Below are 22,265 nucleotides of genomic sequence, written 5' to 3'. Positions count from 1 at the left end.
ATTGGTGTTTAAAAGGTGAATACATGTTTACATCTGAATATTAATGTGCCTCAAACCTTAAAATACTGCTGTATTGAACTTATGAAACAAATAGCGACGATCAGAGATCAGCAAACCCGAGCATGCAGTGCTTGATTACTGGTGGTAATGCAGTCCTAAACCTGCACTCATCTCTAACGGTCACTAGTTTTTTCAGGGGTTTTTAAACAGAACACCAGCAAAAAAAAAAAAAAAAATCTTAATAAGTCATTGGATGTGAATTGAAAAGAAAACATTATGTAACTCATATCTGAACGAAGAAAAAAAAAAAGAAAACAATGTGGAGCTACGCTCAAATAAAGACAAAAGCCAAAGTTTTGCTGCCTCCTTAATGAATAAAGTATAGGTTTCTAGTTTAGCTGTCAACATAAAAACATGAGCTGCAAACTTAAAAGTGCAATATATTTAGATAGAAAATTCTCTTTGATATCATCACGGCTAATGAGCTCTGCTGTGACTGTAGCAGCAAATTACCATAGAGTACTTAAGGTGCCTGGATTTACTGCGGGATTATTTTATACTAGGTGAGCATGAACGTCAAGGGAGCAGAGAACAAAGACTTCTTACCTCAACAAACAGCCGTGCGGTTATAGTCATTACTGTAAATAACGATGCTACAACTGTACTAAGTCCAAGCAGTCGTGTTAGAGGAATAAAGTTGTGGCACTCATTGTGGAAAGGGTCTATTTGGCCACCTCTTAAAATTTACATATGGATATTTGCATAGTTGTGACAATTTCAATACTTTTTTTTGCCACGGATGGATTTCATCCATTTCTATATAATTTTTTTTTTTTTTGCATCACATGAATTGGATTTTGTATAACAAATCAAAATGCAACTAATCTGCTACATGTGAACATGACCTTTAAAGCACACTTGTCAGTAGCATTTTGCTGACTAAAGTAAAGGCAGTGTACAATAGGGCTTCTTAACTCTAATCAGGAAATATTACTCTTATTTCAGTCTGTCACTCCAGCGCTGAGACATTATTTTACGATTTTTATTAAAAGTAGGAGATAAAGTCCATGGGGCATCCCCCTGGGCTACAAAAGCCCTTGTAAACCCCCACTCTGTAAACTTTGATGAGCTATTGCACCACAAGTCTACTACATTTATATATTAATAATAAGATTTATTTGCATAGCACCAATAGATTCCGCAGCGCTTAAAGGGAAAGTATCAGCAGAGTCATACATATGTACCTGTAGCAGCAGAGCTGCAGATTCTGGTGCAGGCCTCTTATTTCCCTCCTGTGGCGCCATTTTTTAGTATTTTGATCCAAAGCCAATAATTTGCCTGGTGCGCTGGGGCATTTCCTCTGCTCATCCCCACCTGCCCATACCACCCCTCCAGCTTTTATGCATTTTCATCTACACATAAGTAACCACGTCTTCCTCCTCGGAAAAAGTAGGAGGGAATGTATGAGCTGGTGGGCAGGACGGGGCGGTGCACTGAGGGGCTGATCAACATCCCCGGAGCACCAATTGGACTAAATTACATATTGGCTTTAAATCTATCTACAGTACTCAAAGCCTGCGCTGGAGTAAGGTTCTGGCAGGAATCAGGCAGCTCCTACCTTATAGATACATATCGGCAGGTGTACAATATCTAAATGACCAAAATAAACCTTTTCACAATCATCTTATTTATTGAGATGCACCCAAAAACAAACTGCTGTACTGCATAAATTAGGCATCTGAAGAGAAGCTATATGAGGACAAAACGCGTTATCGCTTGTGTGAATTGGACAATAAAGCGTAAACCACATTTTTGGAAGAATATTCATTTCCATTGGTGCCTGTTCCAATGGTCTTATTTTCTAGTGGCGATCTGGGACTACTCCAGGAAATTATCATTTGGTGATGTCTTTGGAGTAGAGATAAGCGAATTTCGAGCACATTCGGGTCACATGTATGTTGTCCAGGCAGCCTTAGGACTTGCCCGCCATGATTATTGTCCAAGTTTCGGCACATTATGCTCTCTTTTTATATTTTCCTTTTCTTTCTTCTACTTTATTTGCATGTATAAAGACAAACCTTGTGCCAGCCTTTCAGGGGCCATTTTCGTTTCTTCAGTAAGAAACCCTCCTTTTTTTGAGGCTCCTGTGTACAGCTGTTGCTTCCTCGGAGGCCTTCCACAATTTCCCAGCTATCCTGTTGAGAGCAAATAGGAGTTAATGGATGGGTCAGTCATTGAATTAAACTCAATCAATATTGATGTCGTTATCCAATCAATTACAAACACTTTGGTAAAAAAAAAACATTATAAATGAAGCAATAGGTGTCATAATATCCTATAGAACGCCTGAAATGTAGTTTTACATCGCTGTAGTCTATAAAAAAAGGTCAAAGTTAAGCTGTATATCTTTTTTAATTTATAAAAAATATTTTCTATTTCTTATACAGCATTAGCATAGTAGACGCCTGAAATCAGGTTACCAATATGACTCAATCTGATTTCTCTATCTCAGTCTCAGAATAAGGACTCTATTAAATGGGACGATTATCGTGCAGAAAACCGTTATATCGTCCCAATTTAAACAATGATAATCCAGTGTAATTGCAGGAAACGATCGACAATCTGTTTGTGTGTCGTTGATTTAGATCTGACCCTAAAATCATTGTTAATCGTTCGCTATAATTCCAAATTCGGTGACTGTAATTCCGCATTAGTTTATCAACCGTTCAGTGTAATTCCAAATCGTTCCTTCTTTTGCTGGGATCAAATCGATCGAAACGAACAATTATCGTTCTGTGTTATAATGGTAAACGATTTCAGGTTAACAATAAACAATCTTGTTTGTGATTGTGAATCGTTAAAAATTATGTTGTTTAATAGGATCCTTACTTTTACTGAAGCTTTATTAAAATGAACCGAATACCCCTTTAATAAGTGAGGAAAGTAGATCATAGAGGCCCAACATACATTGAGATTTATAAACAGAGAGATTTTCTCCATATACACCACAATAATAGCAAATGCTTAAAGGGGTAGTGCGGTGTAAGACATTTTTTCACCAAATAACACACATTACAAAGTTATACGACATCGTAACGCATGTTATTTAAGTGAATGGCCGTGGACCCGGAAGTGTGATAGAATATATTTATGGAATCACTGTCGACCTCGGCCGCCATCTTGGGACGATCACGATATCTTCAGGAGGCCGGCCTGAATGCTCCGGCCCTCCCTCAAACGCGTCATCAGCTGCTCAGCCTGCGATTGGCTGAGAATAACAGAGCTCAGCCAATCGCGGCTAAGCAGCTGATGATGCGCTGGAGGGGGGCCAGCATGAGGGAGGGCCGGAGCAGTCAGGCCGGCCTCCTAAAGATGATTTGATCATTCTCTTAAATAACTTTGTAATGTGTGTTATTTAGTAAAAAAATGTCTTACACCACACTACCCCTTCAAAAATAGACAAATGTCAAGTTTAGGGAAAAGTAACATTATCCTGAGTAAAAGGCCCAGCGATCAGTCCATGAATGCTTGTTATTAGCCGACTGCATAGTTTTAGCAGACTAAAATTAAAACCTTGTTGGTCACACATCTCGGCATGTAATAAACTCCTTAAATAAGTGATCTACAAGATCAGCACTTGTTGATGCACAGGTCGACCAGTCTAAGAGCCCAGGATAGAGGACAGAACCAGGATAGAACCTTGAACTGTGCTACATTATGATTAGAGATGAGTGAACAGGGTTTAAGTTCGAGTCCATCCGAACCCGATCGTTTGGCATTTGATTAGTGGGGGCTGCTGAACTTGGATAAAGCTCTAAGGTTGTCTGGAAAACATGGATGCAGCCAATGACTATATCCATGTTTTCCACATAGCCTTAGGGCTTTACCCAAGTTCAGCAGCCACGACTAATCAAATGCCGAAAGTTCGGGTTCGGATGGACTCGAGCATGCTCGAGGTTCGCTCATCTCTAATTATGATCCCTTACTAGAGTCCCCCTATGCATCCCTTTGAATTCATTTTATAGCAGACAGGTAGCTGTCTCAGTAGGAGAGTGTACGGTCAGTGTATACACAGAAAACGAGGGCATCTTATTTTCTTCTCTTTCCTTCGATGGTAAAATCTCTTGCAAAATAGAGAATGATGATTTGTGGACTCATCTGGATGAAAGTTGCACATTTATCAAAAGCACATCAACCAATTACAAGCTGGAGAAGCAGCAGCCAATGATTTATTACAGCTGCCTGACATATTTACACATCGCACCTCTTGAACGCTACAGTTAATAAAACGATAGACAGCAATATTACTTCACATTTGAACCTGCCATTTGCAAATGTTAGCAAACAGTAAAAGAAGGGTTCTTCTTCTTTTAAAGCAACTGTGTATTCACCAACCCACCCCACCAAACCGCTACTACCATCCGTTTGATGAGTGTAAATCCTTACCACGTCTTTTAAAATGCAACTGGTGCCTCGGTTAGAGAAAAAAAATGTTCTTTTAATCTGTAGCCAAGGGCACCGGGTACACTTTATAGGACACAACCAGTAATGGCCAGTTCACACTGAGTAAAAGCGGCGGAATTCTGCGCTGCAGAATCCCATCTGCCTCAGTGTCATACAGCCTGTCTATGGGAGGGCTTGCACGCCTCCGCTCTCCATGCCTCTTTACTCAAAGAATTGACATGTCAATTCTTCGTGCGGAGAGAAGCGGAGAGCACAAGCATGCAAGCCCTCCCATAGACAGATTGTAAGACACTGACGCAGACAGGGTTCCGTCGCAGAATTCCGACACTTTTACTCCGTGTGAACTGGCCCTAAGGATTTAGGGTCCTATAAGACAAAGCGATTTTTAACAATTAGCAATAAACAATTGGAAACAAGACTGTTTATCGTTAACCTGAAATCGTTCAGTGTTACACAGAACAACGTTACAACAATCGTTTACTCCATCTGATTCCAGCAAAAGAAGGATCGACTTGGAATTACACTGAACGATTAGTAAACCAATGTAGAATTATAGCGAACGATTAACAATGATGTTAGGGTCAGATCTAAATCAACAATCAACGACACACCAACGATTTTTCAATCGTTGCCTGCTATTACACAGGACGATTATCATTTAAATTCGTGTAATAGGGCCCTTACTCTCAAACGGAAGGTACTAGTAGTTTGGTGGGTTGGTGGATACAGTGGCTCATTTATAAACCCAAGACAGATCAAAGGGGTTGTACAGCAGGATAATTTTCTTTATAAAAGAGACAAATTGTGCCGTCCCAGCCTTAAAAACGTATTCTCATTTGGCAAAGCTATTCTAGTCAAAACTAGCTGCTCGCAGAAAGTCTGACTACTGGGCCCCCTTTGATCTTGGTTACAGGAAGCCTAGTCTCCTGTAAGAATAGACTGGTGGGTCGCACATTCATGCCACTGCTACGTTTATTCTGTACAGGAGAGAGTACAGTGTTCGGCTGTGTCCTGCAGTCCCCACAGAGAATTACTAAAACAATAGCTCTCTATAAACCTGCCACTTTATTCTAATGTAAGGGTCCTATTAAACAAAGTAATTTTTAACGATTAACGACTAATGATAAACAATTGTTTACTCCATCTGATCCCAGGAAAACAATGAACAATGTGCAATTACACTGAACGATTAGTGAACAAATGCGGAACTTGAGCGAACAAATGTGGAATTGCAGCGAATGATTAACGTTAATTTTAGGTTCAGATCTAAATCAACGATCAACGACACACGAATGATTTTTCAATCGTTGCCTGTAATTACACAGAACCATTATCACTTAAATTCAAATGATAAAACGATTTTTCGCACAATAATCGTCCCGTGTAATAGCGGCCTAAGAATGGGGTCTTCCCCCTCATGATCAAGAGGGGCCCCAGATGTCAGAGCCCCCTCATGATCAAGCTAGTCATCCCCTCTCCTGTGGGTATAACTTTGTCAGATGGTAATACCTCTTTAACAAGGAGTAAAAAAGAAAAAAAGAAAAAAAAGAAAACTGCTATTAATCCTACAACAAATCCCCAATATACACTTTTTACGGTAAATGCACATTAAGAGTTTTTTTTCCCTGCACTTACTACTGCATCAAGGCTTCACTTCCTGGATAAAGTGGTGATGTCACGACCCGACTCCCAGAGCTGTGCAGGCTGTGGCTGCTGGAGAGGATGATGGCAGAGGGATGCTCAGTGTCCCTCCAGTGCCCTGTGTCCCTCAGTGCCCCCCTGCCATCTTCCTCTCCAGCAGCCAATTTGTATAACTTTTGGGGGGCAATAGGATACTTTAATAAAAATTTTCGCTGGACTTCTCCTTTAACCTCTCTATATACTGAGCTTACCAGGTGCCAACTGGTTTTACTGGTCTATTTAATTTTTATTGGTCCATAGTCTGGTTATGTATTTATATATGTTCACGTCTGACTTAGGGTTATATATGTGTGGCAGTCTGGCAGATGACAACCAATTTAAAAAATGCATCAGTTGTCATCAGGCGTTCTATCATTTTTTCCATTAAGGCCTTATTCACCCACTCCTGTCATCGCATCTACTACGCACCTATTCTCCCACGCTGACCAGCTTATATGCTCACCGGAAGTTGCCTGGACTACGCTGTCGGGAGAAGTAGGCAGCACAGTCCAGGCCACTTCTGGTGAACATGTAAACCGTTCAGAGGGGAGGAGGTGAGTAATAGATGCAATGACAGGAGCGCACATCATGCACTCCTATCATCTTTGCTGCCAGGCAGCGGAGTGGTGGGGGATGTGACCCGTGCCGCGATCCGCATTAGGACATGTCTTACTTTTTTGCAGTGTGGGTTGCGGCATGGATCATGTGAATGACTGCATTCACTTTAATTGTACCTAAAATTATCCAAGGTTGCGGAATTTTACGGGACGTGTGAATGCAGCCTAACCACCAAGGCCGGATGGCAAAATGCATGCTTTGAACTGTTCCATTCAAAAGAAAGGGATCAGTTAAAAGATCTGTTCCCCTCTGTGCACTTTGCTACAGCACCAGAGGGAAACCCTGACAGATTGCCGGGTATGTGCAAACCCGCCCTAAAAAGTCATAAATTCAGTTTGTGCTATACCAATGTGGAGTTTCCAAACACCATGAAAAGCAGACCTTATAAATATGTACTTTAAAGGTTTAGAGATGAGTGAACCTTGGACAGACTAGGGTTCGTCCGGACCCAAGCGTGCAGCATTAATGTTCCTGGTCACCTACTACAGACTGAGCAGTGGGGGGAGGCTCCTTCTGCAGCCAGTTACTTTTAACCAAACTTCAGATGTGAGAATAAAGTGGGAGCAAATGGCTGACCCCCCTTAGATGGAGGGAGGGGAATATAATAAAAGAGAAAAGACCTGGATGTTCATTTCACCAAACACCTTCAAATCAGCAAAGAGAATTTACACAAATGTTAGAAAATGAAAACTGTGAAATAACCAATATAAAGTCTGACTTTTGAATCCAGGTCAAAGCTTAAATAAAATTTGACAGACAGTAAAAATAAGAAAAGAAAATCTTAAAAATCAAAAAAGAACGGGGGAAGAAGATCAGATCTCAATACATCCAAGAACCAGACTATGGATTGTTCTTTTCTCACACAAAAGGAAAAAATCTATATGATTGAAGAATGATAAATGGATTTGTGGAATGGCGGTAACTTCAGAAATCCTTACAGAACACTTTGATACACTAGAATTAAAAAAAAAAATGTAGAAATGTTTGAAGGTCAATAGGAAGCAATTTTGGTGATAAACAGTTTACAACAGTTTAGCTGGGAAAATTGAATAAATAAAAGGGTTCCGGAAAAGAAATTTTTTATGTCGTTTTAACATTTTAATGCTTTGTGTGGTCTTTTTTTTCTTTGATCCCTTCTATATACAATGCACTTTCCAATGTGAAAGCATAAAGGTAATTTACTTCATTTATTTATTGTGAGGAAGGGGAGGGTTGAACTGCTGGGACCCCCCGAACCCCCTGAAATCTTGAGAATGAAGACCTGAGTATCCCATCAAAAAGGAGTAGCCGTAACATGTCCACATCGCTAATCTAGTCATCGTTTAGGAGAGCCAGTGGCAATAGCTGAGCAACGTACTCAGCCATCTCTGGTGGCCTCCATAAAGAACAAATGGAGCAACGGTCGGGTCACCATTCTCATTCTCAAGATTATAGGTGTTTCCAGCAGTTGGAAAGTTATCCCCAATCCTTCTAATAGTGGGAGAACCCTTTTTGTGTATACAGCTACTATGCATTTGTATGTGTCTCCATTGGCAGAGCTTACACTCGAACCCCAGGTGGACCGGATATATACAATAAGGAAATAACACTATTTGATAATACAAAGGTTTGGAGATCTCCAGCTCTAGTGTTTGCTTCCTTTGGAATTCTAATAACCTACACTTCAGATAACACTTCTCTTTCATTTGGATGGAAAAAGAGGAAATAACTGATACTTTATAGGTGTCATCGCTGAATAAAAATATGACAAATTTAAGCGTCTCAAAAGAATATTCCGTCTAAAGCAATCTTCTGTTTCTGTCATGTAACACAGAAAAGTCATAATATTACATGGGTGTGTCCCCAAAACATACATTTTTGTATCCATTTGCGGATGCTGATGAAACTTTATATTAGATGAAAAATATCAGGATTGTAGAGAGAAAGTCAAGTTGGGCTATCCTCCGGGCAATGGATTACCCCAAAGCTCCCGTATTATTTTATTATTAACATATACCAGTTAACTTGTTGTGGATATTAGCACAAATGTTAATCTGATACTAACTCTTCTATTGGGACAAGAGTAGCAGGATAGTCTGGTTGAGGAGAACCTTTTTTTTTTTTTTTTTTTAAAGTTGGTTCTGTTTATCCCTAGAGCCAGAAATATGACTAGTCCCAAATAGACTTCTCAATGGCATCATAAACATTTTTATTAGTCACACTTTACACATGATACTGCCACAAAAACATGTGTCAGCACTTTAACATATACTTAAAGGGGTAGTGCGGCGCTAAACAATTATTCACTAAATAACACACATTACAAAGTTATACAACTTTGTAATGTATCTTATGTTAGTGAATGGCCCCCTTCCCCGTGTTTCCCCCCACCCACACCAGACCCGGAAGTGTAGTGCTCTATACATACCTGCCTCTTGCCATCTTGTGAACGGGGGTCGGCATGAGGCAGGTATGTATAGAGCACTACACTTCCGGGTCTGGTGTGGGTGGGGGGAAACACAGGGAAGGGGGCCATTCACTAACATAAGATACATTACAAAGTTGTATAACCTTGTAATGTGTGTTATTTAGTGAATAATTGTTTAGTGCCGCACTACCTCTTTAATAAAAGTTACATTTAATCATTTAATCTGCTATTCTTCCTTCTATACTGGTACCTTACTTCAGACTGTACCAGAGATGTCTGCTATTCATTTAACCCATAAAACAAGACAATTATTAACCCAGTAAAGGTTCAACATTTCCTAAATGCCTGCAGTAACCAACACAGACATGCCTCGCTGCAAGCCATGTCAGAAATAATGTCCTTTCTATCTTCATTCATAGTCTATGGCCATTTTTGGATAGCCTGTTGGTTGGGTCCAACGGCTCTTCCTATCTTTCCTGGACCCTCGCTTACCTTTCTACTCCGTTTCACACCTTTCCATGTCCCTGGATAGGTTTGAGGAGGTCAAACCTTTGTTAGAAATATTCTGCTTCACTACCCACAGCAAAAAATGTAATTCTTACTAGCTATAGCCACCACCAGTGAGCCTGAAGAAAAATTTACACAGCCTTCTTTGAGCTTATTAAAGGGTTATGGTGTAAGTTATGACAATTGCTAGTGCAAGCGCCCTATCACACGAGTGATAATCTGCTGAATCAGGCTGATTCGGCAGATCATTGCTTCATGTAATGAAGACAACAATCAGCCGATGACAAAGGTCATCGGCTGATCGTGTCTTTTGGTCCTGACCTAAAATTAGGTGCAGACCGCGCATTGCTATGGGTAATAGCGATTTGTGGCTTACGGTTGCTGAATGTGTAAAAAATAAAATAATAAACTTAGACATATCTCTCCGGGCTCCCTGATGTCCTGCTTGCTTTGGCCTGCTCCTAGCAATGTTTGAAGCAACATGCCGCTCAGCCAAAAACTGGCCGCATGATTGGTCCCGGTGATTGGCTGAGCGGCCTGTCACTTTACACATTGCGGGAGCGGACTGAAGCAAGCAGAACATCAGGGAGAGTGAGAGGTATGTATAGTATTTTTATTTTACAAGGGCTGCATGGATATCGCTAATGATGTCCGTGCAGCCCTTGATGTAGGATTACCAGACCATACATGGGATCAGTAAGCGAGCGCCAATCTAGCAGATAAGGGCTGGCTTACTTCAAATCATTGGTCTGTGTAATACGGCCCTAAGTTAAGTTAAAGGAGTACTCTAGAGGAAAGAATATGTTTTCAAATCAACTGGTTTCAGAAAGTTATACAAATCTTTCATTACTTATCAGCTGCTGCATGCTCTACAGGAAGTGGCATATTCTTTCTAGACCTTCCCAGTGCCCTCTGCTGCCTCCTCTGTCCATGTCAGAAACTGTCCAGAGCAGTAGCAAACGCTCATAGAAAACCTTTCCTGCTCTGGAGAGTTCCTGTCACGAACAGAGGTGGCAGCAGAGAGCACTGTGTCAGACTGGAAACAATACACCACGTCCTGCAGGACATTCAGCAGCTGATAAGTACTGGGAACCTTGAGTTTTTAAATAGAAGTAATTTACAAATCTCTATAACTTTATAAAGGAGGCCTGAAAAGTGGCCAAGGAGGTTTAAAAAGTTTTAAAGGTTGCTACATGAAGCCTTAGTAAATTTCCCCCATGCTGTTCAAAGCTTGTTAGGACCCTATTACATGGAGTCATTAGCAGACAAAGGGGTCGGCAATCAGACGACAATAAGCAAACACTCGTTCACCAGCTGATTACACTGGTTTCCCGTGTTATAAAAATCTTTATTTGTCAGCCACACATATCCACATGCAGAAGGGGATGTGTGGCTGAGAAATGACAGCAGCAAATATCTCTGGATTGCTCAGGCAGCCCTCCCACACAATTCTTGGGCCCTGTAACATGCCATGAGTGCTAATCTATAAGATTTGTGCTTGTTTTAACTGCACATCAGGCCATGTAATAAGGCCCCTAGAAAGAAGAACAATCTATTATCTGTGGGAAAACGTTATAATAAAAGTTTTTATTTTTCCTGCAGCGCCACCAAAGGTCAATGTAGACATTACATAAATGTCCATAAATAACAATGTTTTATCCTTGGGATCCAGGACAGGACAGGTCCTCCAGAGTGAGAGACTCTTTGTAGTTGTTTTCTGGCCTAAAAGTGAGGATCCTGGAGAGAGTAACCTCTATATTATCTCCTAAATTAACTAATGGGATGCCAAAAAATGGAAATTTGTGTAAGTCTCTTGTACAGAGAGATGGAATTTCAGTTCACAATAATTGGAGCCGGTTCCATTTTTTCAATGTTAAGAAAAAACATAAGGTCTGCACTGTGGTTGCAGCAGGTGAAGAGGAGATGTTTTCTCCGAGACGGTTTAGATATGTTTTTGTACAGCGGAATGATTAGTACGGCCATGAATCATTGTTCTGCCCTGTTACCTGTCTAGCACAGTGACCTTCTCCAGCTTTGGCTTTGTTACTGTCCAAGATCCATTTACATTAAGGACATTGATTTCTTTGAATAATGACATAGTTCTCTGGAGAACCTTAAAGGGAAACAAGGAAACATTTGGCAGCAGAGTTTGGTGTGTGCAGCCGGGAATAAATCAGCAACCTATTGATCCTAGGGAGGTTTTCCTGGCCTCATTTCACCTTAAGGGAGTTATAGAAAATGTGTTGTCTGGAACAACCAAAGCCAGAATACAAGTGAACCACACAGATCCCGATAGATCTAAAGAAATTGCATATTCAAATATTGCCATCTTAGTATCACTAAAACAGAATCATGCATAACTATGGAGCCAGTATTCTGAATGGGATCTAAGCACATGTTTTTGGTGCTGTAGAAAGGGATCTAAATATAGGATTTAACCCCTTAAGGACCGGGCCTGAAATGGCCTTAAGGACCGGAGCAAATTTTATGAATATGACCAGTGTCACTTTATTCATTAATAACTTCGGGATGCTTTTACCTATCTGGCTGATTCTGAGATTGTTTTCTCGTGACATATTGTACTTCACATTTCTTGTACATTGAAGTCGATACTTTTAACGAATCTTTATGAAAAAACCAAAATAACGTGAAAAATTTAGAAAAAATGCATTTTTCCAACTTTAAAACTTTTCTGCTTATACAGAAAATGGTTATACCACATAAATTATATATTAAATAGCATTAGCAACATGTCTACTTTATGTTGGCGGCATTTATTAAACTATATTTCATTTTTTTTAGACAATAGAAAGCGTAAAACATAAGCAGCAAATTTCTAAATTTTCAGTAAAATTTCAAAATCAGATATTTTTAGGGACCTGTTCAGGTTTAAAGTGTATTTGAGGGGACTGTGTGTTAGAAAGCCCCACAAAGCACCCCATTTCAGAAACTGCACCCCCCAAACTCTGCAAAACCATATCCAGAAAGTTTTTTAACCCTTTAGGGGAGTCACAGAAATAAAAGCTAAGTGTGTAAGAAATTTGAAAATTTTAATTTTCTGTGCAGAGGTTTTCTTGTAATCCAATATCTTTCATAATTGTAAACCTATTACCAGAGAAATTCACCCCAATATTGATTGCCCCATTTCTGCAGTTTATAGAAATACCCCATATGTGGCCCTATTGTGCTATTTGACGCAACCACAAGCCTCAGATATAAAGGAGCGCCTAGTGAATTTGAACACCTCAGTTATATTTGGTCATTTTTGACTGTACCACTTCAGGTTGGCAGAGGCTCTGGGGTACCAAAACCTAAAAAACACCCCTAAAGGGACACCATTTAGAAAACGACACCCCTCAAGGAATGTAACAAGGGGTGCGGTGAGCATCTGGACCCCACAGGTGCTTCACAGATTTTCTGAACAATATGGCGTAAAAAAATAAAAATTATTTCTTTATACTAAAATGTTGTTCTAGCCTTCAATTTTTCATTTCCACAAAGGGATAAAAGGAAAAAAAAACGCATAAAACATGTAGCGCAGTTTCTCCAGAGTACAGAAATACCCCACATGTGGACATAAAGCGCCATGTGTGCGCAGGGCAAGCCTCCAAAGGGAAGGAGCGCCAATTGGCCTTTGGAAGCTGAATTTCACTGGAATGGATTTCAAGGGCCATGTTGCATTTACAGAGTCCTTGTGCTGCCAAAACACTGGAAACCCCCCACAAGTGACCCCATTCTGGAAACTACACCCCTCAAGGAATCTAATAAGGGGTGCAGTGAGCATATGGACCCCACTGGTGACGGGCACAAATGTGGAACAATGTGACGTGAAAGTGAAAAATTTCATTTTTTCACTTTCAAGGCACAAATGTGGCCGTCATCAAGGGGTCCATATCCTCACTGCACCCCTTGTTAGATTCCTTGAGGGGTGTAGTTTCCAGAATGGGGTTACTTGTGGGGGGTTTCCACTGTTTTGGCAGCACGAGGGCTCTGTAAATGCAACATGGTGTTCATCATCCATTCTGGCCAAATCCAGCCTCCAAAATCCAAATGGCGCTCCTTCCCTTCGGAGGCTTGCCCTGCACCCACATGGCGCTTTATGTCCACATGTGGGGTATTTACGGACTCGGGGGAAATTGCTCTACACATTTTGTGTGTTTTTTTCTCTTTTAACCCCTTGTGAAAATGAAAAATTCAAGGCTAAACCAACATTATAGTGTAAAAAAAGTAATATTTCATTTTCACGCCACATTGTTCCACATTTGTGCCCATCACCAGTGGGGTCCATATGCTCACTACACCCCTTGTTACATTCCTTGAAGGGTGTAGTTTCCATAACGGGGCCACTTGTGGGGGGTTTTACTGCCTTGGCAGCACAGGGAGTTTTTAAATGCAACATGGCCCTCGAAATCCATTCTACCCAAATCCAGCCCCAAAAAGCTAAATGGCGCTCCTTCCCTTCAGAGGCCTGTCTTGCGGCTACATAGCGCCTTAAGTCCACATGTGGGGTATTTCCATACTCGGGGGAAATTTCTCTACATGTTTTGTTTTGTTTCTTCTCTTTTAACCCCTTGTGCAAATGAGAAACCTGAAAACTAGATCAATGATGTTGTGTAAAAATTAAATTTTTTACACTTAAACATTGGCCTAGCCGTGAATTTTTCATTTTCACAAGGGTTTAAAAGAGAAAAAAAACACAAAATGTGTAGAGCAGTTTGTCCCGAGTACGGAAATACCCCAGATGTGCACATAAAGCGCCATGCGGCCGCAAGACGGGCCTCCGAAGGGAAGGAGCGCTATTTGGCTTTTGGAGGCTGGATTTGGCTGGAATAGATTTCAAGGGCAATGTCGCATTTACAAAGACCCTATGCTGCCAAGACAGTGGTAAACCCCCACAAGTGACCCCATTCTGGAAACTACACCCCTCAAGGAATCTAATAAGGGGTGCAAAGAGCATATGGACCCCACTGGTGACGGGCACAAATGTGGAACAATGTGACGTGAAAGTGAAAAATTTCGTTTTTTTCATTTTCACAGCACAAATGTGCCAGTCATTGAGGGGTCCATATTCTCACTGCACCCCTTATTAGATTCCTTGAGGGGTGTAGTTTCCATAATGGGGTCACTTCTGGGGGGTTTTCAATGTCTTGGCAACACAGGGCCTTTGTAAATGCGATATGGCATTCACCATCCATTCTAGCCAAATGGCGCTCCTTCCCTTTGGAGGCTTACCCTGCACCCACATGGCGCTTTATGTTCACATGTGGGGTATTTCCGTACTCGGGGAAAATTGTTCTACACATTTCGTGTTTTTTTATCTTTTAACCCCTTGTGAAAAATAAAAAATAAAGACTAGATCAATGATTTAGTGTAAAAAATTTTTTTTTTTTTACACTAAATGTTGGTCTAGCCTTGATTTTTTCATTTCCACAAGGGGTTAAAAGAGAAAATTAACACAAAACGTGTAGGGTAATTTCCCCTGAGTAAGAAAATACCCCACATGTGGATATAATGTGCCATATGGGCACAGGGCAAGCCACCAAAGGGACAGAGCGCCATTTAGAGGCTGGAATGGAGGACGAAGGCCATGTCGGGTTCGCAGAGTGCCCGTGCTGCCAAAACATTGGAAACCCCCCACAAGTGACCACATTATGGAAACTACACCCCTCAAGGAATGTAACAAGGGGTATAGTGAGCATTTGGACCCGACTGGTGACGGGCACAAATGTGGAATAATGTGCTGTGAAAATGAAAAATTAAATTTTTTACACTAAAACGTTGGTGTAACTTTGAATTTTTATGTTCACAAGGGGTTAAAAGAAAAAATAAACCACTACTCATGTAGAGAAATTTCCCCCGATTACAAGAGTACCCCACATGGGGACACAAAGTGCAAAGTCACCGCATGCAAAGCCTCCAAAGGGAAGGAGCGTAATTTGGATTTTGGAAGCTGGATTTGGCCAGAATGGAGGACAAAGGGCTCTCAGAGCCCCGATGCTGCCAAAACAGAGGAAACCCCCCACAAGTGACCCCAACGAACTCAGGAATCTGTGGTTCGTACGGGGTGGGGTCACTTGAGGGGGCTTGTGGGGCTTCCTGGGGCAGCTCCTTGGGGGCTTGTCATCACTAACTGGTGATAACAATGAGGACGAAGAGGAAGGAAGAAGGAACGAGGGATCTTCCTCTTCTCCCTCAATGGTTGTCTCAGTATCGGAGGCAATCCAGGCGAATGCCTCCTCAGCCGAGAACAACCTGTGGCCATTTTTTTGTTATTTTTTCTTTAGGATGCCTTCACACACACACCGGATCCACACACTGCGGATCCAGCGCCAGTGCATCCGTATGAGTATACATACACGCAGCATGAATGACATCCCGCTGCCTATATGTAAGTTAACCCCTTGCCGGCCGGAGCATACTTTACCTCCTCCCCGCTCCGGCTTGCTTCGGGGCTCCCGGTTTCTGCTCATCCCACGCAGCCAATCAGTGAGCTGCCCCGCCGCAGCTACTGATTGGCTGAGCCAGACGTCCTGCTAAGAACCCCCGAAGCAAACCAGATCGGGGAGGTGATGTATGCTCCGGCCGGCAAGGGGTTAACTTACATACACGCAGCGGGATGTCATTCCTGTTGCGTGTATGTATTCTCATAGAGATGCCCCGGTCGCTGGATCCGCAGCGGATTTCGCTGCAAATCCGCAGCGTGAAATCCCCTGCAGATCCGGTGTGTGTGAAGGCATCCTTAGAGGGGTGTGTAAGTGTTATGCTTTTACACGTGTAAGTGTTAGTGTTTTATGTACTGTTTTTACATTTTATTTGTGTGTTTTTTAGGAGGGGAGGGTGGCAGCGGAGAGGGTAAGAGGAGAGGGTGGCAGGGGAGGGGAGAGGGGCGGCAGGACGGAGGGGAGAGGAGAGAGGTTAAGAGGAGAGGGTGGCAGGGGAGGGGAGAGGGGCGGCAGGACGGAGGGGAGAGGGTGAGAGGAGAGGGTGGCAGGACAGAGGGGAGAGGGTGAGAGGAGAGGGGCGGCAGGACAGAGGAGAGAGGGTGAGAGGAGAGGGGCGGCAGGACAGAGGGGAGAGGGTGAGAGGAGAGGGGCAGCAGGACAGAGGAGAGAGGGTGAGAGGAGAGGGGCGGCAGGACAGAGGGGAGAGGGTGAGAGGAGAGGGGCGGCAGGACAGAGGGGAGAGGGTGAAGGGAGAGGGTGGCATGACAGAGGGTGGGTGGAAGGGGAGAGGGTAAGAGGAGGGTGGCGGCAGGACGCAGGGGAGGGCTGGCAGGACGCGGGAAGGGCTGGCAGGATGCAGGGGGGGCTGGCAGGACAGAGGACACAGGAGAGGGCTGCAGGACAGAGCACACAGGAGAGGGCTGGCAGGACACGGGGGGGGGGCTGCAGGACGGATGGGGGTCTGGCAGGACACGGGAGGGCTGGCGGAACACAGGGGGACTGGCAGAACACAGGGGGGGGGCTGGCAGAACACAGGGGGGGGGCTGGCAGAACACAGGGGGACTGGCAGAACACAGGGGGGGGGCTGGCAGAACACAGAAGGACTGGCAGAACACAGGGGGGGGCTGGCAGAACACAGGGGGGGGGGCTGGCAGAACACAGGGGGGGCTGGCAGAACACAGGGGGGGCTGGCAGAACACAGGGGGGGCTGGCAGAACACAGGGGGGGCTGGCAGAACACAGGGGGGGCTGGCAGAACACAGGGGGGGCTGGCAGAACACAGGGGGGGGCTGGCAGAACACAGGGGGGGCTGGCAGAACACAGGGGGGGGCTGGCAGAACACAGGGGGGGGGGCTGGCAGAACACAGGGGGGGGGGCTGGCAGAACACAGGGGGGGCTGGCAGAACACAGGGGGGGCTGGCAGAACACAGGGGGGGGGCTGGCAGGACACAGGGGGGGGCTGGCAGAACACTGGGGGGGCTGGCAGAACACTGGGGGGGGCTGGCAGAACACTGGGGGGGCTGGCAGAACACTGGGGGGGCTGGCAGGACAGAGGACACGGGGGGGGGGGCTTGCAGGACACAGGGGGGCTGTCAGCTCGGAGGGGGGGGGCTGAAAACAGGAAGGGGGGCTGGCCGGACTGAGGGGTGGAGGGGAGGAGGAGAAAACACCGGGGAGGCACGGGGGGGGGGGGGGGGGGGGGGGCGGAGGAAGAGGAGGACGACGGAGGGTAGGAAGAACAGGGAGATCAGCTGTCCTGATCTCCCTGTTACCGGAGACGGGGGCGGCGGCGGCGGCAGCTTGGGAGGAGGAGGCACCCGGCGCCCGGCACCCTCCAGGACCGCGCCGGGTGCATGCTGCTCCCAACATCTCCTTCTCTGCTGCTGATTATCAGCAAGCAGAGAAGGTGATGATGGGAGTAGTAGTGTGGATCGCCGGTGATTGGCTGGCTGGCGGCAGCCGGCCAATCACGGGCGATCGGGGGGCCCGATCAACGGGCAGGTGATGCCCGGTCACAGCTGTGATTGGTGCTGTCTCTGACAGCACCAATCACAGCTCTTTGCCGGGGTCCGGTCCCGGAAATCCAGCAAATTGCTGTGATTGGCCGATGCGAAGTCATCGGCCAATCACAGCGATCGTCGTCACGGGGGGCAGGGAAACTGCCCCCTACGTGACACAGGAACATGGCTGCTGATAGAATCAGCAGCCATCTTCACCGGAGCGCCACGCGATTTCGCGCGGCGCCCGTTTAAAGGGCCGACGTACCGGTACGTCATGGGTCCTTAAGTGACAGTGGTTAAGAGGTTAAGCACCAATGACACCAAGACATCCAGGGTGGTGGATGTCAATGTTATCTCTAAGTATATTCTATAATGCCAGTAGACATAGTTAAGGGTTTATCCAGCGCTACAAAAACATGGCCACTTTTCCCCGTCTCTTGTCTCCAGTTCAGGTGTGGTTTGCAATTAAGCTCCATTTACTTCAATGGAACTGAGTTTGAAACCCCACCCAATCTGGAGACAAGAGAGGGGAAAAGTGGCCATGTTTTTTTAGGGCTGGATAACCCCTTTAGGACTTCCCAACTTTTGAGATTGGGGGGCAAAAATCTTGATGGCCAAAGCGGTCAATAGAGGAGTATAGGAAATGGTAGAAGTAAAAAACCTTTGGAACACAACACGCAGAAGGTTTAATTGCTTTTTCAGGAGATCTCCCTATTACTGGTCATAGTGACATGGTAGATATTTTGATTGGCGAAAGAGCGGGTGCTAAGATTGCCATTGATTGCTAAAATTAACAGGCAGAAGCGCTCAACTGAGCACCTTATCTGATCATTTACACTTGCCGCCATTCGGTTCTGCTCAGAAAACAGTGTGAGCAGTATAGAAAGTCCATGGACTTTCGCTATGACATGTCAAATATGCTGGGAGTTTGCATTCCACCAAAATGGAGATACAGATCGCATAACACTGCCCTTATGAGTCTTGTTCTTATTGATGTGGTTTAAAATTTGTACTCTGTTTAAAGGAACCATCATGCTGATATAGCTGCACAGAGTAGATCTCCTATGCAGCCCCCCTACCAAATCAGTGGTGTCATCAGTTTTTTATCCAGGAAATTCAATTTTATTTATTTTGGCGAGCAAGACAGGAACTAGTCATTTGGGAGGAGAACCCGCCGTACCTAATCAAAGCTCTCTGCCGGTCAGCCTGACCAGTAAGTATCCTTTCTGCCTGTCAATCATCCCTGCAGAGTATGCTGACAGGCAGAGAGCTATGATTAGGGTACAGCCAGTTCTCCTCCAAGATGACTAGTTGCCACCTCTTTTCCGGTCTTGTGTGCCGGAGTAAAAAAAAAAAAAGTTTTTCCTGGATATACTAAGCTATATGAGCACAATCTGCTAATTGGATCCCTTTAATATTATATATCAAATACAAACTACCGTGTTCTATAGAGGACTCAACGCTAATACTCCTATAAGAAAAATAAATCTAAAACACAACTCTCTCGTGTAAAAATAAACAATCTGGCGGCTTCAAAGATCCTGTAGCAGAAATGTTTCCTCTTGACTTTCAAGCTTTCCACACTGACCGCAGCAACTGAAGAGTTAAACAGCCATTATCAAACACATAGGGATAATTCTAGTGACTCCTCCTTTTTTAAAGTTCTAAAAAGAATTTAATATAGATATTTAACATAGATATAGCTACACAACCCAAAATCCTATGGAAACATTATGTAAATCTGACCATAATTCCACTCATATAATTAGCCTTAATGAATGCCGTCACCACACATGACTTCATCCAGAGTAAACTACAAGATCACCGGCTACCATGAGCCAAGCCTGCTATCGGTAGCAAAAGAGCAGAGAATAAACAGCAGCTAAACTGTGTCCTATGCGCTGGAGCCAGCTAGACCAGAGAGCCGACAATGACAGCTTAGACAAGTACTATATACATTCCCCTAACTCCCTGCTTGGTAACTGAAGGAATCGCCCTTTATGTGCTGTCATCAGGCTGTTAAACATTCTGGCTGCTTCTTTAAATGGTCGTCCATATCACATCGCTGTCATCTGACTACTATAAACATGCATGCTGTTTATTCCAACCAGTAGTAGCGCCAGAGCAAAGATATGGGAACGTTGAAACCAACATGGCCGATGGCTCCTTCCTTCATAATAGAGAAGTATCTGCTTGGCTCCCATAACGCTAGGTTGAGGTCATGTTTAGCGCCTACATTTGGCATACAGACCAGGAAATACAGGCATACAAGCTAGTATTTTTTTTATATGTGCGCCAATCAATCGTTTAACTGACAGCTGTTGAAGCTTAAAGGGGTTTCCCTTTAATAGAAAAGTTATGGGATAATCACTAGGCAATGTCATCCCCTTTATCTGTGGGCCCAACTGCTAGTCACAATGTGAAAGGGAATCTTTCCCTAGGTTTATGCTGCCCGAAATCAGGGCAGCATAAACTAGTGACAGACTTTTATTTATAATGTATTACTTACATTGTTCTGTTCAGCTGTTCTTCTGAAATACAGGAGAATGGGCTGTGTACCGCAACACTTCCTCCACCTTCCAGTTGCTGATTGCCGACTGCCAATACACAGTATGTATGGACAGTATACACAGACCACTGTCAATCAGCAGCCAGTGGGCAGAAGGAGCTGGTGCTCATGAATATTGAGGACTACTGAGCACATGCACATAATGATCCTAGATGTTCAGTAAAATATCTCTGAATCAGCTGCAGAGACCAATGTAAGTGATACATCATTCTATTTACAGTCAGTAAGTTTAGCTACCCTTAGGGTTCATTTACATAGAAAGATTATCTGACAGATTATCTGCCAAAGATTTGAAGCCAAAGCCAGGAATGGATTTGAAAAGAGGAATCTCAGGCTTTCCTTTATGACCTTATTTGAGATGAGCGAACCTCGAGCATGCTCGAGTCGATCCAAACCCAAACTTTCGGCATTTGATTAGCGGTGGCTGCTGAACTTGCATAAAGCCCTAAGGCTATGTGGAAAACATGGATATAGTCATTGGCTGTATCCATGTTTTCCAGACAACCTTAGAGCTTTATCCAAGTTCAGCAGCCACCGCTAATCAAATACCGAACGTTCGGGTTCGGATGGACTCGAACCCGAACCCGGTTCACTCATCTCTAAACCTGATCTCTGTTGATAGTCTGTTCCTGGCTTTGGCTTCAAATCTTTGGCAGATAATCTGTCAGATAATCTGTGTAAATAGACCCTTAGAAAGGGTAGCATAAACTTACTGAGTCTCTGCCGCACCAGTTAATCCTGCGGCCCATCAGTGAGGTGTCATTTAGCTACACCTGTATAAGAAACAGTATATGCATTTGAGTAGAGGGATAAACAAGTACATTACTATACTGATAATATAAATGTTCACAATACAGGCTTCATTACAAAAAATGGTTAAAAAAAAATAATCATGAATTTGTAAAAAAATAAAAAATAAAAAAAAATACCCAAACTATTAGTAGCCATGACATGTATATAAAAATATTTATATTAAAGTCTAAAATTCTATATACCCATTGGGAATAGACCATTTGATGTTAATGCAGTACGCAATATACAGTGGGGGAGTGATATACTTTACTCCTCCATGAAAGAGAATTGATTTTACAGATAGAAGTCATGGGAATTCCTGGAGTGCGGAGAATGCTAAGAAGCTATAATCTGTGTGTTACTGTAAGACGATTACTAATAACAGTAACAGTGATCTAATGGGATGTCAGTGATCTGGATATATGGATATTCAGGGAACAGAGGAGGTTTCCTACACGACTACTCCAAGTAAAGATGGTGAGAAAACAAAACATGTAAGGTCAAAAATACATCAAACTGTACAAAAACAAAACTGCTTTATTATAAGCTCGTATTTTTTACTATGTACGTCAAATTTTCAGATTTTTTTTTACTCCATGTAAACAAAGATTATTCCTGATCACGGAGTTGTGTCTGTTCCACGTCTCCTATCTACTATTATGCTTGCACAGGCTACATATAAAGCTTAGGAGGAGTTTTCTCTGGTCTCAAGCCGTATCGTATGTGCTACAAAAACATGGCCACTTTCTTTAAGAGACAACACGCCTCTTGTCTCCAGTTCAGGTG

At 43.5% G+C, this 22,265-nt stretch overlaps 1 protein-coding gene across 5 annotated transcripts in view; it reads right to left on the bottom strand.

Annotated features, from left to right (window-relative positions):
• The window catches only part of OSBPL3 (oxysterol binding protein like 3), a 157,032-nt gene that overhangs the window by 44,918 nt on the left and 89,849 nt on the right, over nt 1-22,265 (bottom strand). For all 5 annotated transcript variants that reach the window (XM_069958770.1, XM_069958774.1, XM_069958771.1 and 2 more), the window contains one exon: nt 2,079-2,195. In XM_069958770.1, coding sequence (XP_069814871.1) covers nt 2,079-2,195 — 117 coding nt within the window. The remainder of the gene's footprint in view (nt 1-2,078; nt 2,196-22,265) is intronic.

This window comes from Dendropsophus ebraccatus, chromosome 2 (assembly GCF_027789765.1).
Source record: "Dendropsophus ebraccatus isolate aDenEbr1 chromosome 2, aDenEbr1.pat, whole genome shotgun sequence".
Taxonomy (NCBI): Eukaryota; Metazoa; Chordata; class Amphibia; order Anura; family Hylidae; genus Dendropsophus; species Dendropsophus ebraccatus.
This window is presented reverse-complemented; position numbering and strand designations above follow the sequence as displayed.